At 30.1% G+C, this 17752-nt stretch overlaps 1 protein-coding gene across 2 annotated transcripts in view; it reads right to left on the reverse strand.

Moving 5' to 3' along the window:
• Positions 1–3423: 3423 nt before the first annotated feature.
• LOC143085460 (protein KIBRA-like) overlaps positions 3424–17752 on the reverse strand; it is a 33800-nt gene continuing 19471 nt past the window's right edge. The window contains exons 13-25 of one of the 2 annotated variants that reach the window (XM_076261809.1): positions 16045–16131; positions 15420–15609; positions 14815–14988; positions 14087–14166; positions 13575–13678; positions 13118–13215; positions 12463–12711; positions 12077–12172; positions 11607–11766; positions 10929–11002; positions 10338–10373; positions 8654–8778; positions 3424–7759 (exon numbers count right to left, since the gene is read on the reverse strand). In XM_076261809.1, coding sequence (XP_076117924.1) covers positions 7627–7759; positions 8654–8778; positions 10338–10373; positions 10929–11002; positions 11607–11766; positions 12077–12172; positions 12463–12711; positions 13118–13215; positions 13575–13678; positions 14087–14166; positions 14815–14988; positions 15420–15609; positions 16045–16131 — 1606 coding nt within the window. In that variant the 3' untranslated portion in view covers positions 3424–7626. The remainder of the gene's footprint in view (positions 7760–8653; positions 8779–10337; positions 10374–10928; positions 11003–11606; positions 11767–12076; positions 12173–12462; positions 12712–13117; positions 13216–13574; positions 13679–14086; positions 14167–14814; positions 14989–15419; positions 15610–16044; positions 16132–17752) is intronic. The other variant, XM_076261810.1, reaches the window with a different exon arrangement.

A 17752-nucleotide genomic window follows, 5' to 3' on the forward strand; every position in this document is an offset into this window, starting at 1 on the left:
TTTCTTGTTTGTTATCAATGTATGGTGATGTTTTTATGCCCCATCTACGATAGTAGAGGGACATTTTGTTTTCTGGTCTATGCGTCTGTTCGTCCTGTTTCAAGTTAAAGTTTTTGGTCAAGGTAGTTTTTGATGAAGTTGAAGTCCAATCAACTTTAAACTTAGTACACATGTTCCCCATGATATGATCTTTCTAATTTTAGTGCCAAATTAAAGTTTTGACCCTTATTTCACGGTTCATTGAACATAGAAAATGATAGTGCGAAGTTCAGGTTAAAGTTTTTGGTCAAGGTAGTTTTTGATTAAGTTGAAGTCCAATCAACTTGAAACTTAGTACACATGTTCCCTAAGATAAGATCTTTCTTATTTAAATGCCAAATTTAAGTTTTGACCCAATTTGACGGTCCACTGAACATGGAAAATGATGAGTGGGGCATCCATGTACTATGGACACATTCTTGTTTTTATTTCAGTTATTTCATTGACAATTGAGTTTTCACCCTTTGATACGTCAAAAAAGTTCTCAAAAACTGAATAACCTGCAGCCATATAATGTGGATCTATAGCATATATGCCCTTCACCAAAAGTAGGACATGTTGACCTATATTTTATACTTCATAGTGAGACTGCCATATTTGTAACCTAGATACATGCTTAAGGTGGCTCGGGACTATTCGACTGCGCATAATTTCACGCATGAATTACAAAAGTATTTGTCGTAAATTTGATATATTTTTTTTAAAATATTTTGATTGATTAGAAAGGTTAAACCATTGTAGTTATGTGACTTATAAAATATTTTCTTTATTATCGGTATTTTTGAAAGGGTCAAAATGACAATACACCCATTTTCACCATTTTCCTGCCAAAATTTGGGTTTTAAGGCAAAATATTTATTTTTCCTTATCGGTGACCTATGTTTTTTATTGGCTCATTCTTTGAAGCTATATTCCAGCTTTTTATATTACAGTTTTGGACCAATTGTCATTGAACGTTTTTTTGAAATTCCGAAAAAAATATGTCAACACCTCTATTTCCCCTATCATTTCATTGAAAAATGGTCCCTTTTACATACCTGTTTAAAAGTACAATTTTGAGCTTAAATGGTCTGTGACCCCCTATTTTTTTTCGACCAATTTGATTCATTTTATTTGAAGAATAAAATGACCAAAAATACGGCACTTCTGATAGAAACTTCGAATACGCCTGAGCCACCTTAACTGGTTGAAGTAGATTCTTCTTCCACTATAATAAATACCCTTTGTTTTTAAATCCAATGTATTTAATAACAATTCAGTTAAATAATAACAAATCAGTTAAAGATAACAACTGAATGGTGCTGCTTTTATGGAATTGTTTGAAGAGAGTTTCACATTTTTCAAGACATTGAAACTTGAAGTCTTTTTTGCAGCAAAATTTTGTTTAAAAATATTGCAACCAGTCCTTTTGAGACTTTGACCTTGTTTTACATTAAAACAACAAATTCTTTTCCAACTTGCTCTTCAAAGGTTGTTTATTTTTGTAAATTTACCTTTGTCTGCCACTGTATGTGTGTATGTTCAAAGATCCCTTAATTATTCAGGGCCCTCGCGATAGCTACGAGGGTACATTGGAATCTGTGTACACTTTTTAACAGGATTAATGGACATGTGTCACAAACCTACATACATCCCATCCCTGACAATCCCAGCCCAATACCAAGGGAGCTTTAGGAAATCTGTTGAGCAATCTTACTAATAGTCAGTAGCCTATAGCTAGTTAGGGCCATTGTTGTTAAGGATTTTTTTAAATAAGTAAAATTCCTCTCTCACTGTGTATATTAATTTTTATTTAAACTAATATAAAATACATTGAGATTAATACATGGCCTTTTCCATATCAGCCTGGGTATCATCCCGAGACCCCCATATCAGCCTGAGACAAACTTTATCATATACTTCCGACAATAGTTTTATGTAAGGCAAATAAACAAATGCAATAACTAAAACAGTCAAAACTTTATAAAGAAGTTAATTTATGAATCAAATATACTATAATTGTCCAACAACAGCATCACTACCTCCATATATATTTATGGTAACATTTCCTAGAGAGGCATTTTGAAACATTGAAAATTTGGAAAAGTTTTATTATCATATTTGTTGTACTATAAAATGATTCATAATTGTCAATGGCATTTGTTAGCAAGTACTAAACTATCCCCACAAAAGTTCCCATAAATTTTGACGCCGTCATAAAAAATATCTGACGTCACAATGGAAAAGTAAACAACCGATACCAAAACAACGGAAGTTACTTGCAAGAGAGGCACTATTATGGGTTCTGTGCACGAGATGCACCTGATATGGGTTATCAGCCCAAGTGGGAAATTATGGCTTGTGTTCTTCCGCTCATTACACATATGCAAAAGCTATCATTTCAATGCTAAGTATATGATAAATTGATTTATTGCATATTGAGTTATTTAAGTTTTGAAACAAGATAATGATGACAAGTAATTAGCTTTTAACATCCAGTGGCAAATACTATATGTATATCACAGAACATGCTTCATTTTAATATTGCTTTTTTCAGGAGTATCCATTAACAGCAGATTTTTAGACAGTTAGTGGGAGGGTTCAGCACTCACAAACATGTTTAACTCTCCCACCTTCTTTATGTGACTTTCCTTAGTCAGAAGCTTGTTCTGTGGTTGACGTTGGTTGATGTCTGTCAAATTTTTTCAATTATTGTTTTGTAATAAATCTGGTCCATGTTTTTTTTTCCATTTGAATTGTTTTATCTTTTTATCATGTCTGTGCCTTCTGTATTGAACATTTCATTATGGGTTCTGCTGATTGTAGAAGGCTGTAGAGTACACTTTACTTGTAGTTGTTTACATATACTTTATTTGGACTTGGGTGGACAGTTGTCTCATCATCAATCATATCACATCTTATTATCATATAGTTCAAAAGATAACTGTAGCCAGGAAGACATGTCACCCTACCAAGACACATTAATTTGATATCTAGCTGGACCACTCTTTTTAACTCCTTAATGCTGATAAAAGTAGTAAATATCAATTTTCATATCTTTGGTTTGACCCAAGAATGGTATCAAACCCAAGACCATCCACATACAGGTGAAATGCTACCACAAGACCACCAAGGCAGTTTAAATTTCAGAAGGCAAGCATCATTATGAAAAAGACGTCTTCTAGCTTTGGATAGGCATATTTGTAGTCATATAGCTATCTCATTCCACCACAATTTTAGACAGTGATGTAGCAGAATAATTTCAATACTTTTTATGCCCCCGCCATAGTGGGGGGGCACTGAGTTTTACCCTTGACTGTCTGTAAGTCCCTACGTCTCAAAATTGATTTCCATTCTCTTAACTTTATTTTTCTTGTATTTGGCAAAAATTAAACAGACAAGTAATGTAAAAATATTTTGCTTTATTTATGCAAAATATAAAAATGACATTTGATGACAAACTGTTGTCCTGAGTATCTTATACAGAGTTATTCCCCTTAGGTTTGTTTCCCTTCTAATGTTCTGATGTATCAACAAATACTTTTTTACTTAATTTTCAAATATTATTAAAAGTTTCTTATAAAATCTTTAAAAAAAATACATTCCAGTTTTTAAAAAATTATAATTTATATAAAACTTTAAATCATTTAAAAAGATTTAATTAAGAACTTTTTTAGGGGTTAATTAACAAAACTTGCTTTGGACAACTGAATCCATAAACCTCATTACTAATAATATCACATTCTGGCACACAACTAACAACAAAACAACAGTAATGTTACTCAACAACTACCAAGAGATTTTTGTTGAACTGATTTATCTCCCTTGGTTAACCTGTAGTGAACATGTGCACAACATAGAAATTGATGAGGAACTATTAAAATTCCTTGTCTGTCTCAAAAAGGGATACAAAAAAAGTTGTAAACAATCATTTTCTGTTAAAAAAGCAAACACAATGCTTGTTCAGAATTATAATGAAACTCCTGCACAATTGTTTGTAACTATGGCAACAATATCTAGTCCCAGTTGTTTTATTCAATGTATCATTGTTTTTTATACTATCAATAAGAATTCAATTATTCAAAGAAATATAAAGTATATAAAAACTTTGCCATTTGTTTCATAATAAACCACATGAAAACTAAAAATGAACAGGATATTAAGCCATTTATAAAACTAGAGACTGTCGAAGCTAAAAAGAACAGGATGCAATGCCATTTATAGAATAAGTGAGCCCATGAAAACTAAAGATGAACTGAATATTAAGCCAATTACACCACAATCGACCAAATGAAAGTTTAAACAGATAATGCAAGTATTACATTTAAATCACAACTTTATAAAACTTCAAATTTCCTTGGGAAGTAGTAGGAAATATACAATTAGACTATACAAATTGTTGGAAAATATGTCTTCACATCTAAGTAATTACAAACATTCTAGGTCTTCCCTCAGCTTTTAATATGGTATAAATGCCTCAAGATATAGTCAGCGAAATAAAGATACTTCACATAATTTTATTTAACTTTTAACTACTGCAGATTCATTTATTTTCGTGGGTACCAACTTTGATGGATTGAGGAAAACTCATGGATATAAGACTTTAACCAATCACTGCATACAAAGTGTTGATTTTTATATTAGTTGGTCATTTGAATTTGTGGTTCACCTGTACCCACGAAACCCTAGAAAATTGGTATTCAACAAATAATAACGACTCCACAGAATTTTTCTGAATATATATCAATAGATAAGCCATATTTTGTCAGGTCAACCAACTTTTCAAAGACATTTTTTTCTAAATCAGTTCAACTTTTATCATCATGGTATTTATTAAAGTAAATGAATATATGGTATACATAGAATATATAAAATGAACAAATAAACAACGAATAAATATGAAGTTTGACAAAAATTAATGTTATGTATAAATGATAAATGTTACTTTATATATTGTACATAGTACATTGCATATAATATTCCATCACATTCTGAATGATATAAAAATATTTCTACTTACAATGTTTGCATAATACGCTACAGACAAATATAACCTAATTTTGCCGTAAACTAAACATCAAGTATGGTAATAACTATATTTACAAATGTTTGACAGACTTAAGCTATTCCAACAATAAATAATCACAAGTCTCCCCTTCCCTTGTAAAACCACAAAATATTGATAGCGTGAATAACAAATTTAACACATGGTGTACACAGAAGTCAAACTAGGAAAATATATTGTATCATATTAAAATATCAACATTTTAATTGACCAAAAAAATAATAACTATAACCATTTTGTACATAACAATCTAAATTATAATATTTTTCATCAAAAGTATGAATAATCAAGCAAAATTTTCTTGGAAATCCTGATAAACTTTTCAGTTTCAAGTTCAATTTTTTTATAATCTTTACAATTCTAGTGCCAACTTTATAACATTTTCAATGCTAGTTTTAACAATTAAACAATAATGCTAATATAAGCATCTAGCTTCATAACAAAACTAGCATAACTATTTACAGAGAGTTATATATAATTAGGATAACCAGAACATCTAGCTTCATAAAAAAGCTTGCTCAATATTTACAATTAGGAAAACCAGAAAAAGCTTTAAGCTTCATAAAAAGCTTGCTCAATATTTACAAATTGGCCTTGATTTAAGGGCAATGGTTGCAAAAGCTTCATGACAAAGCTGCTTACAATACACAGCATTATATACCAAAGTAACTTTTTTCACATATGTTTATAGCAAGTAATTCTTTACACATATTTTTAAGTAAGAAAATTCATTGAGGCATTCAACACAGTGGCAAAAGTTGTGTTTTTCTAAATCAACTATACATTGGTCATATACATGCTACTTTCAGATGCAGCTGAACAAAACCTACACATTCATTACATTATATCAATTTATTGATGATGTAAATATTTAATCAAAAATTGTTTTTAAAATATAGAATATTGAAACTATAAAATCTCATTTTTTACAAATTTTGCCAGTGTACCGATGACATCATTATTTTAGCACCCCATATATTCATGATTAAGGAAAAAATAATAATCATGGAAAGAGTAAAAAAATTTGACTGACCAGCAGAACAAAATATCACATATAAAATATCTAAAAAACTTTTTTGATTAAACTAACACAAATCATATGTACAAATATAAAGGGAGTGTATAAAAAGGAAGCGATCTTTAAAAGACCAAATTTCAAAAGGCATCTGATTTACATCAGAAAGAAAATGAATGATTCTATATACAAAACCCCTTTTATATAACCAATTTTGTTACCTTAAGATAAAGTAAAACAGAGAAAAATGATACCAGTTATTTATGCGTAGCCTTGTCAAGATATAGATATTTTAATTCATATATGAAAGGGACTTATCAGGGTTCTTAAGTGTGAGTGAAAAAATTCGATGTTTTAGTAAGATGAATTCATTGTGAGAAATCTTCCATTCATATCCCCTCAAGGACTTATGAAAGTCTGACATCTATTGATTGATTTTAATACAAGCTTGAAAAGGCAAACTGACTCCTACAACAAGCTTTCACACCTGCTAACTTTTCTGTAATAAACTAAAATGATACTAGCAGAAGCTCAGTTCTCATACTAGTCTACTGTACAGTTAAACATTTTTTTTTCTTCAAAATTTGGCACAAATATGTCATTAAACTGACATTAAAAAAATGTAAATACTGGTACATAATATCAATGTTTTTACTACAAAACTAAGATCTTGCACAGGATAATTTTGGAAAAAATCTTACAACTTAGATTAATAATATGGTTTCAACAATTTAGTATACCTACCATAATTTTTGTTGTAAGATTTTTTTGTGAGCCAGATATACCCTGTACAAGTAAAGCGTAACTGTTTTAAGGATCAATTTATTGATGAAATATATGTCCCTAATCTAGGATTATAATATACATTGTTTACTTATATGGAGTCAGATCATCTAATGTCCTTTATCAAATGTTGATTTAATTCATTACAATGTGAAATATGCCTGAAGATACCTGATAAATATTTTCTATTAATGCCATAATAATTTACTAATATTAAACTACTTGCAAACTATTCTCTGAGGGTATGTCGGTTTGAAAGAGTGTACATATGTTTTATTTTTACTCGACTACATTTGGTAGTTAATTTGTATAAATCACAAAAATCTAATCAACTTATTAAACTGATTTGAAATAAATATCTTTCAAGAAACTTGATATCACATTCCTCATTATTGCTCGAAAAAATTACATTTCAATATTCAATATAATGCTTAATCTAGTAACCACAAAAATGTTTTCAACAACCTTATATCTCTCTCTCCCTTTCAAGTTCACAACCAAAACAACCTACTCTCAATTGGAATAACAACTCGGAATTCTACAAAACGTGGAATGACACACTATCAGCTTCACAAAGAAGCTTGACAAACTATCAGCTCCACAAAGAAGCTTGACAACTGTTATAATCAATTGTGTAAATAGTCACTGACAACATCCCAAATGCTTTGCTGAATCATCTGTGTGTTTGAGACACAGTGTAAGCATGTGTTAACTCTTCAGTATAAAAACATTTTGATGATTCCTTTTACACTTCCTCCCCTTTTCTATCATCATCGTTGAGAAATTCCTCTATGGTCGGGTCATCAGCATTGTCGGTACTCTCGTTTGGTATTACAGGCACAGTCATGTTAGGTGTGGTGAAAAAGGCCATCTTCTCTCTATAATATATGTAACAAAATAAACATCAAGCTTGATAAAAAAAAAACTTTTTTCAAATCTCGCTCATTGCTTTTCGTAAATAAAATAATAATCCTTTTATGTATAACAGCTAAAAGAGTTGTGAGAACTTAGTTCATAAAATGTCAGTATGCCCGTTTTTTAGGTGACCTGTGAATTTGTATCAGCTAGCTATAGACTTGTTTAACAAGTTTTTCTCTAATTTGTGCACTTTTTCCACATTTCTTAATCAATGTGAGAAAAATATTTCTCCTCACTAGTAAAAAATCTGTTCTCGAAAATATTTGGTGGAAAATTTTATTGTGACATTAATTTTTCTTGTTTTCTTCTAAATTTTTCTATTGTGACGTCATGAAAACAGGTGACCATGCCTGATGACATCACATATAAAGTACACAACTTTCTTCAAATCTTTGAAAAGGAAGGATAAAACTCATTTGAGAAACAGATTCCACCATTATAACTCGTGTGTTACAATATTTCTCCACTCTCAACAGTTAAATTTAAATTATTCAAAAGGCTCGGCAAGGCTCACGCTTTAAAAATTAAAATTTAACTGTCTTCAGTGAGAAATATCGTAACACATTTGTTGCAGTTGTGGAATCTATATATCTATCATCCTTTTGCTAACAACAACGGTTCTTCATTTAAAAGGTTGTAAAGAAAGGTATTATTGATATCATCCTTCATCTAACATACAAGCAATCTTCTATTCCCTGTTCTTTGTACATACAGAGGTAGATATGCTGTAATGATTATACTTAAAACAATTGTCACTTATAAACAACATTCACTGCAGAATTCAGGAATTTTCAAGAGACAAAATGAGCTATTCTTATTTATTTAGTACCAATATTTGACAACATGAATCATACCTGAAGTTTAAAGCATTTGAGTTCGGACTATTCCTCTTTAACATTTGTACTTCCTTTGTCACTTTCTTCATCAAATGTTGAGCTCTTCTGTCTTGTTTTGTTAATGTTCTCTTCTCCTTTTGAACCTTCAATAAATACAAAACACATTGGTATACATTGTATGTATCAACTTGTAAGTAAGATGGCTCCACTGGTTTACATATCTTATAAAACTTGTATTGAACTAGATTCATTTGAGCTCGTTTTCTTTTCTTTTAAGCAGTCTAAAAAGGTTTTCACAGGACCATTATATTTATTTATAGTTTATATAGGTTTACAACTTTAGTTTTTAGCAATATAAACTGACGAAACTATGTATATTATACTTGATGAAACATTTCTTCTCTATTATTCCATCTTCCATTTTAATGTACTCAGTTCAATAATTATGTACACAAATTTAGTGGGAATATAAATTGAAATATTTGTGCAATCTTTTCTCAAAAAATGAATACAATGCATGCCCAAAAAATTGAAAGTACAACACATTTCATTTATATCAAACACATCCAGGTCCTTAAACTGACTATAATAGAGACAATTTTTGCAACTATAATGTAATATCTATTCCATTAAAATAATATACCTATTGTTGAAAGAAAATTAAAAATGTTCTAACAATTCGAATTACATTTTTTTTCTCTAATAATGTCCCCCCTATATACTGGTCAATTTTTGATAAAATATTAACACTGAAGCAATCAAAAGACACTCAACTTAATCAAATCATGGCAAGTGATGGTTAAAATGTTTAATAAACAGAATCTAGTTCCATAGAAGGGACACAGTGAGACTCTAGGGATGGACATCAAGTGGAAATGTAACGGACATTCTAAATTTACCTCTATAGGTGGTATAGGCCTAACACTAACAAGACAGATTCTGAATACAACTTTCTTTTATATGGAAAGCACACAGGAGAAAAATTCTAAAACACTTTACACTCTGTGGATGCTTACCAATTGAAAAACCAAAAATCTTTTAATTGATGAAAGTAAAGAATAGGTGCACAAAATAACGCAGTGATATATTGCTAAACTTTTCATTAAAATCAAGACAAGATCAAGAAATATTATACCTCCCCCTTTTAAGGGGGTTAAAGCTATTCAGAAACTATTAAGATAAATAACAACAATAAAAGTAGTGTTCTTTGTTATATGGTTATTTCCCTGTGTATATTGGATATACCATACATAAAAAATGTTATTATGCATATGATTGCATTTATATATATTTTTTACGTGAGGGCTGTTACAACATATTTTAGTGGACATAACTGGTGTAAATAATATACTGCATAAATGGTGATATCAAGTTGTTTCAAAATGAAATTTAGATCTATTTATAAATTTGTAAAATTTGTGTATCTGTTTCCAATTTTAAAGTACAAATTAAAGACTAGCATGCTCATGCTAACATTCATTCGTAAATAAAGAAAATTTAAATCATTCATATCATAACATAATATTTATGCAGTGTTATAAGTTCTTTTTATTTGTTTTTATATAAGTATTAAAATATATTTACACAACACATGATCATATACACAAAGAGTAAAATCTTGACCATGCAATCTTATACATATATTGGGTGTGAGACACGTACAAAAATATCAAAATATTAAAATCATGCCAGGAACTCTTACATGTCTTTCTTGTGTTGTCTTAATCATTTTTAATGTCTGCAATATAAAGACCAACTTAATTTTGAACAAGGATTTCTGAACAAGCTCAACAGCTTAGAAGACATTTTCAATCAAAATATTTTTTTTAACCTAGATGTCAAGTTTCCATCATAATATCTATTGTGAATCAGTTATTTTGATCCATATGGCTACATTTCTTGGTTCTTATCTTCTTTGCATTTAATATAATAAGCATTTTTATTTGGACTTACATATTGATGTGTAGAAAGTTTTACATATGAAGAGCATTTCTACTTCTAAAACACATCTTTTCACATTATAAACACCAATAGTCTATCATTAGTTTATATTTTTTGGCATAAATATGTCCAGAATAACAAGAATGTAAAAATTTTCCACTGCTTGAAGATAAAATTCATGACACAAAACCACATGTCAATGGTATATTTACTTTTTCTCCATAAGAATGAAATAAGGTGGGTAAATAGATTCTCCTTTACTATTGCAAATTTCAATCCAATTTTAATTTCTTTAAAGAAACTGCAAAGGTTAAACTATGTTTGTATATACATCACCAAGTTTGATACATACCAGTTTATCAGCATCCGACAGAAGTTTATGAAAATGTTCATCATCAGCTAACCATGGTGGTAACTCTGACTGTCCTGGAAATAAGAAATATATCCAATTAAAGTATACACTTAGGTCAGCAGTTTACATACATGTAAATAACAAGATTTACATTTTAAACAGTCAAAAGCAGGAAATATTTATTGTAACTTTTGCTTTGTGCTTTATTTTCTGACATTGATATTAATTAACCATTTTGTTTTGGCCTGGTATCATTTTTAAAAGTATTAAAGCTGAAATAAATTTATATTTCTAACAAGAATGTGTCCCCAGTACACGGATGCCCCATCCACACTATCATTTTCTATGTTCAGTGGACCGTGAAAATGGGAGAAAATCTCTACTTTGGCATTAAAATTAGAAAGATTATATCATAGAGAACATATGTACTAAGTTTCAAGTTGACTGGACTTTAACTTCATCAAAAACTACCTCAACCAAAAACTTTAACCTGAAGCAGGACAGATGGACGTACGAACAACGAATGAACAAACAAATGAACGAACGAAACGAACGAACAAACAGACTGACGAACAGACCAGGAAACATAATGCCTATTAATGGGGCATAAAAACGACTTGCAAACATTTGACCAACAGTATACCATACATCTTATTGAACCCTTTTTTCACTACTGACCTTTTGATTTTGCATCTTCCAATAACGTCTTAAGTTGTTTAAGTCTGTTTATTTCATCATGAAGATGCGTGAGTTTTGTCTGTGAAGCCTGTAGATCAAGTTCTAAATCCAAAGATGTACGAGGTGGCACCTTTCTTCCCTTCTCCACAATACTAGGTGGCTAAAAAAAAATATTGTCTTTTTAAGAACTTTTAATTTAATTGCACTACTCCTCTAACCTATTTTTCTCAGATTATCATTTAAAAATACATTTGATTATACTTAAATTTTTTTATAACATGGTCCAGTTTTGAGCCAAACCAGTTTACACATAGATAATTTCAGATTTAAGGAACACCAATATCAGCATTTAGATTTTTCAATTGCAATTATAATGATATTTCTTACAGCTAAAGGTAATGTGCCAGAACATTTTGTGAAATTTTTTTGAAACAAACACTTATTTTTTGTTGCTTATTGCTTAAACATACTTTCTTCCATCTCAAACTTCTGCGCTCCATAGAATGCCGATGAAAAGATCCCTTTTTGAAATTAGGCATTGACCCATCACTGTCACTTCTGTTAAGCTACAATAAATCAAATATAAACGGTTGTGAAATCTTGTAATCAATTTACCAAAAGAAAATTGCATTTACTTGTCAGCATTGAGTAAATCCTCATTAGTATAACTGTATTTAGGTCAACCTTATACAAGATTTAACTTTCTGGACTGAATAAAGTTTTCATTAAAGGAACCATTTTTATAAATCATTGATAAAACTTTTCTGAGGGTTTGTATTATGAAAAGATCCATATAAAGAGAACTTCTGTACTTACATCAGAATTCTACTCTTTTCATTTTATCTATCATACCTACCTTGCATATATAATTAGAGCCTGGTCTGCAGGCTGGAGAGAAGGTCTGTGATCTCCGTATTGTACTACTACGTATACTGTCTTGTGTTCTACGTTTGATTGGTGGACGATCAGAGTACCTTGCTTCTGTGTTAGTCTCTTTGTCACAGCGTTCAGCAGAATCATCTTGTTCAATAAAATCGTCATTGCAAGCAATGTCGACAGCATGATCAAACTCTTCCAGGATCTCCTGAATTTTCTCATTGTAATCCTAAAAATTTAAATTATTCATTCTTCAAAATTTATCAGTGCTGAAACATTTAGCCAATCTAAAAGTAAATGCAAAAAAGATGTTAAAGTGTTAACAAAAACACCAAAATTTCTCTCAAAATAAATTTCATTGACTACATTGTATTTTTTCAATTGTCAAAGACAAATCTTAGATGACTGATTTTTTTACGTTCGAGTATAAAATGATTGAATGAACATAAATAAGACATTTTTACATAATAATGAAATCGGCAACAACACATTTATAGACATTTTGTTAGATTAACTACACAGTAGCCTTTGAAAAGATGTGAAGGGCTGAAGGCACTCAGGCTTAACTTATTGGACAGTTACTTTTTATGTAAACAGATACTAGTATGTAACTAGATACAAATATTAAAACTTACTGCTTCATCTTCCTCGTCCATTTCATCCTCATCTTCATCGTCTCCTATAGTAAATCGACTTCCTTCAGTGTCATTGTGGCGCTGCATTTCATCTGCACCTATAATGTTCATACATTTAGATTTAAACATTTTGTTAAATAGAAATATAAATGTTGTACAAAGTTTGATTAACTTTGTTTAACTGTGGTTGTTGCAAAATTTTCACTTGATATTTTTCATAGAACCATCGTTCTACCATTACTGGCCATAACTGCATTCCTGTAAAAGGTTGTCACAAGAAAAAATGTTGAATGCAATTTTGCAAAACTGACTGTTGTAAAACTTTAATATTTCAACTTTCTCTGCTCAAACAATAAGGTCTATGACCTAGACATCCATTTTCTTTCAAGTTTGATCAGATCAATCTAAAATAAATGATCGGACAAGTCCTTTTTTTACTTAAATGTGATAGATCTACCTTGATTTCTGGTGAGTGTTGATGTCTGAGAAGATATTATAGTTGATTCATCACTACTTTCTTCTTTCAGTACAGCAACAATTGGATGCTTCCCTTTGTGGTGACTAATGAAGAGATAGAAATAATATAAACGAGGTTTGTTTATCAATAAAAGATACATGTTATTTCTAAAATATTTTATAGAATACCAAATAAAATATCAATAATTTGCAAAGCAAGAAGTCACTTGTACAAAATGCAATTATGTTAATTTTTCAGTTGCTTTCATTCGAAGGGTGTTGTTTTCATACAAGATGAAAGCATACAACAAAATTAAATAACTTATAAATCTTACAAATTGAAAGTTTCATTCTTGTTATTTCATCTTCTTGTAAAAGCCTGGACTGTCACAAATTTAAAGTATATGAAGTGCTGATGCCCTTTTAACGAAATGTGCTTTGTTCATAGTTTGTACACCTAAATAAAACAACAAAAAAGATTTTGTTCTTAAATAAAAATGCCCTTATAATTACCTTTTAGTTTTGGAACTCTCTGATCCAAGCCGAGCCGAGGAAGCTTCCAATAACTGTACTACCCTATCACCTCCTTCCTTCTGTTGAAAATATAAAAAAAAACAATGTATCAAATATCAAATATCTCGCCTTTCCATCATAAAACTTTACAATGTGCTCAGAGTACAAAAATTTGTGCCCAAAACAATTGATTGTGCGATTTCTGACTCTTTGAGCAATTTATGACCGCAAGTACTGGTATATTGCTTTAAACATTGAGAATGAAATTTTCCCTTATAGTTTAATTTTGATATATATTTTAATAAATTATTTCAGACATTACTGTGAATTCAATATTTTTCATGGATACCAATATAATCGTAGATTTTCTTGATTGACTTAAATCATGAATTTAACTGTTTAAAAAATTACACATTTTATATAGGCTTGTATGCATCGTGGTAAAAATCAGATATTTAGGAAATATTCATTTTTTTCTCAATCCCTGAAAATAGGTATCCTAGAAAATAAATAAATATACAGTAAGACAGTATACACTTTCACAAAGTTTAACAACTTTTCACTTGTTTCACAAGTTTTTTCTTTAGCTAGTAAATTTCGTGGTTGCCGCCATGACAGGGGCAGACAATTCCCCTTATTAACAATAATGTTCACCTTTATTAACTGATTTTTGTAGTATGTTCTAAAGTTGTTTTTACTTGTATGTTAAGTTTATTTGTTGTACATACCTGTGTTAATGATGAGGGTGCAGAAGATGACCCAGATGAAGTTGAAGATGGCTGTGATGTTTTTGGCTTGCTTCCTACATTGTCTGCTTGCATAAATTTAAAGCTCAACACATTATACCATCTCATAGAAACCATCTTGGGATCAAAGTCTGCAAGACTAACTTGAACACAACCCTGTAAAAACAGTAATTATTTAATAGATAAAGTCTTCCTAAATTCAATGCTAAAATAAAATTTGCAACTTCTTACATAATTTATAGAAATATTTAATCTAATTACTTTTTTGAGCATCCATACTTTTCTAAGGTCATTCTCTCTACTTGTATATCAGACTCATTGGTCAAAGTAAAATTCAGGGAATATTTGGAAAACTTTAAAATGGGTTAATGACTTATGAGGTTAAAGACCATCCTGAAATGAACTCCTGTATAACATTTTATGTATTTTTGTCCCCTCATAAAATCCTCCCTGTCCTAAAAAAGTTTTCTCTGTTATAGATTTGTTTGATGTAACAGATTGAAATTTCTTTTTATGTTTATAAATAATAGTGAATGAGCTTGGTAACTTGAACTCATATGACAAATTGATAAAAAAAATATACTCACCAAACACTCATCACCGAAAATATCATGTTTACTCCACACATTGACTTGAAGTGTCTTGTCTCGTACTTTATGCTCAGGTATTGTCAAATGAAAAGTCTCCGAAAATTTGGGACCCTTCAAATCTGCCAGAGGTTTCGTTTCCCACACAGATGCATTCTTCAAATGAGGTAATAAAGCTGCCTTAATATATCTGTTAGAAAGAAAATAGAAGTTTATAAACATTAATCTTTTTGCTAATAAGCAGTATGGATACAACAATTTGAATGCAACATCGTTTGTAACACTCATTTTGATTGGATAACCTCACAAATTTTCATAGCATAAATAATGCCCTTAGTTTTCTCAATTGTACTGTTTCACATTTTCATCACGGCCTTTTGTAGCCAACTAAACAACAGTGTGGAGGCTCTACAGTTGCCAAAAACTACATACATCCACTTCATTTGAACTTTGGTGGATAGTTGTCTAACTGGCAACCACTTCATATCTCCTTATTTTTTTGAAAATGAACAATTTAGTCCATCAAACAAACATTGTTATCAGTCCTGTATTAGATACTTATCCCCATCACAAATGTTACATACCATTTATTAACTCAAACATCAACACATGCAATACTACTTACACTTTGCCTCCAGATGGGAAAGCTAATGCTGATAAATTTCTTCCTTGTTCAATACCTATTAATAACTGACTGTCCACACCTTCATATCTACAATGTTAAGATAAATGTGTAATCCAAATGCATTTTTTTAATTATCCTTATAAAATTTAGGTTAGAATGAAATCAATCTAAAAGCAATGATTCAAAAAAACTTTTACAATTAAACAGCAATTACCTTTTAATAAGGGTTTTATAGCTATCTATAAAGTACAACATGTATAATACAATTGAAAAGTAGTTCATTTAAACTATTATTATTTATTACTTATTACTGAAATGTTAACATTTCTGTGTAATTTTGGTCTCTTGTGGAGAGTTGTCTCATTGGCAATCATACCATATCTTTTTTTTTATAATTATAAATTGAAAGAGGCATAGTTCCATTTTTCTTTTAATTCTATTCATATATATGTCGTGTACATTTTATTATTTTGTATAGGTTATTACCTGTACAAAAACTTTGTAAGAGTAATTACTTGTATGATGCCATCATACAAGTTATTACTTGTACAAATATAATTGTACGAGTAATTACCTGTACAGTTTTTGTTGAGAAAAAGATAATAACTTGTACAACTCGCTATCTTTTAGATTTATTTCTTTCTTCCTTCTATCTGCTTTTTAAGTAAGTTATAAATAACTTCAGCAAACATGACACTTTTGAGCATATTTGGTTGAAAAACTAGGTGCCGATAAAATACGGACTACTGAGTACTGGTGCAAAGTGACAAAGTCATTGAAAGGAATAAATAAAATGAAACTCTTCTTTTAATTATTTTGATTTAATATTTTTTTCAATGGAGGGAAATATTCAATTGTTCCCTGACAGTTGAGTTTTAATTATAATTATTTATTTACTTGTTGTTTTGTTTTTGTTTTTTTGTTGGTTTTTTTTTTTATGGAATTACACAATTCTTAATCATTCAGACCAGTGTCAGTTATTCTACTGTGTTCATGTCATCATCATACTCTTTAAGTCAGCGTTCTATATTTGTACGGACACGTTGAGGTGCAAGTGGTCTATCATACATAAATTAAAGTTCTAGCCAAAGAAGAAATTCCCTTCAATTAACACTATGCAGGTTATGTGGAGCTCCAAAAATAAAAACAAAGTCAGTGAGTTGGAAAGTCACTTCTGCCTTTAACGGGCGCAGTCCACTGAATTTGGTACAGTGATCCTGATAGTACATGATTGATAATCAACATGGTCTTCCTGACAGTAACATCTTTAACTTTGACTTCACTACAAGCATTAAAGACTGTAGTAATGATAGGAGGAGCAACCTTTTCAAAATATTCACACATATGAGTGAAATCCGGATAATTTCTCTTCTTATATTGACAATTTGTGTTTTTTTTAACTCCTTATTATTATTATTTGTATGCCTCCAGAGTGTGCTGTTCTAATCAGAGGGTAAAGTTAATCAACTTTACAATAATAAATAATTTTGTCTCCTTTGGAAATGAGTTTATTAATTTAATTTCTGCTATATTCAAAACATCATGCCATCTTAAGAATTATTTTTGAAGTGCTGTCTTTTTTTTTTTAACTTAACATGGCTTCCTTTACATAACTTAAAGTATCGCTTTATCTTTCACAAGTGAATACTGAATAATTAGAAGATTTTATTTGATATTTTCCATTTTTATCCTTTAATACCCTACTCAA

The sequence above is a fragment of the Mytilus galloprovincialis genome, chromosome 8, assembly GCF_965363235.1.
Source record: "Mytilus galloprovincialis chromosome 8, xbMytGall1.hap1.1, whole genome shotgun sequence".
Taxonomy (NCBI): Eukaryota; Metazoa; Mollusca; class Bivalvia; order Mytilida; family Mytilidae; genus Mytilus; species Mytilus galloprovincialis.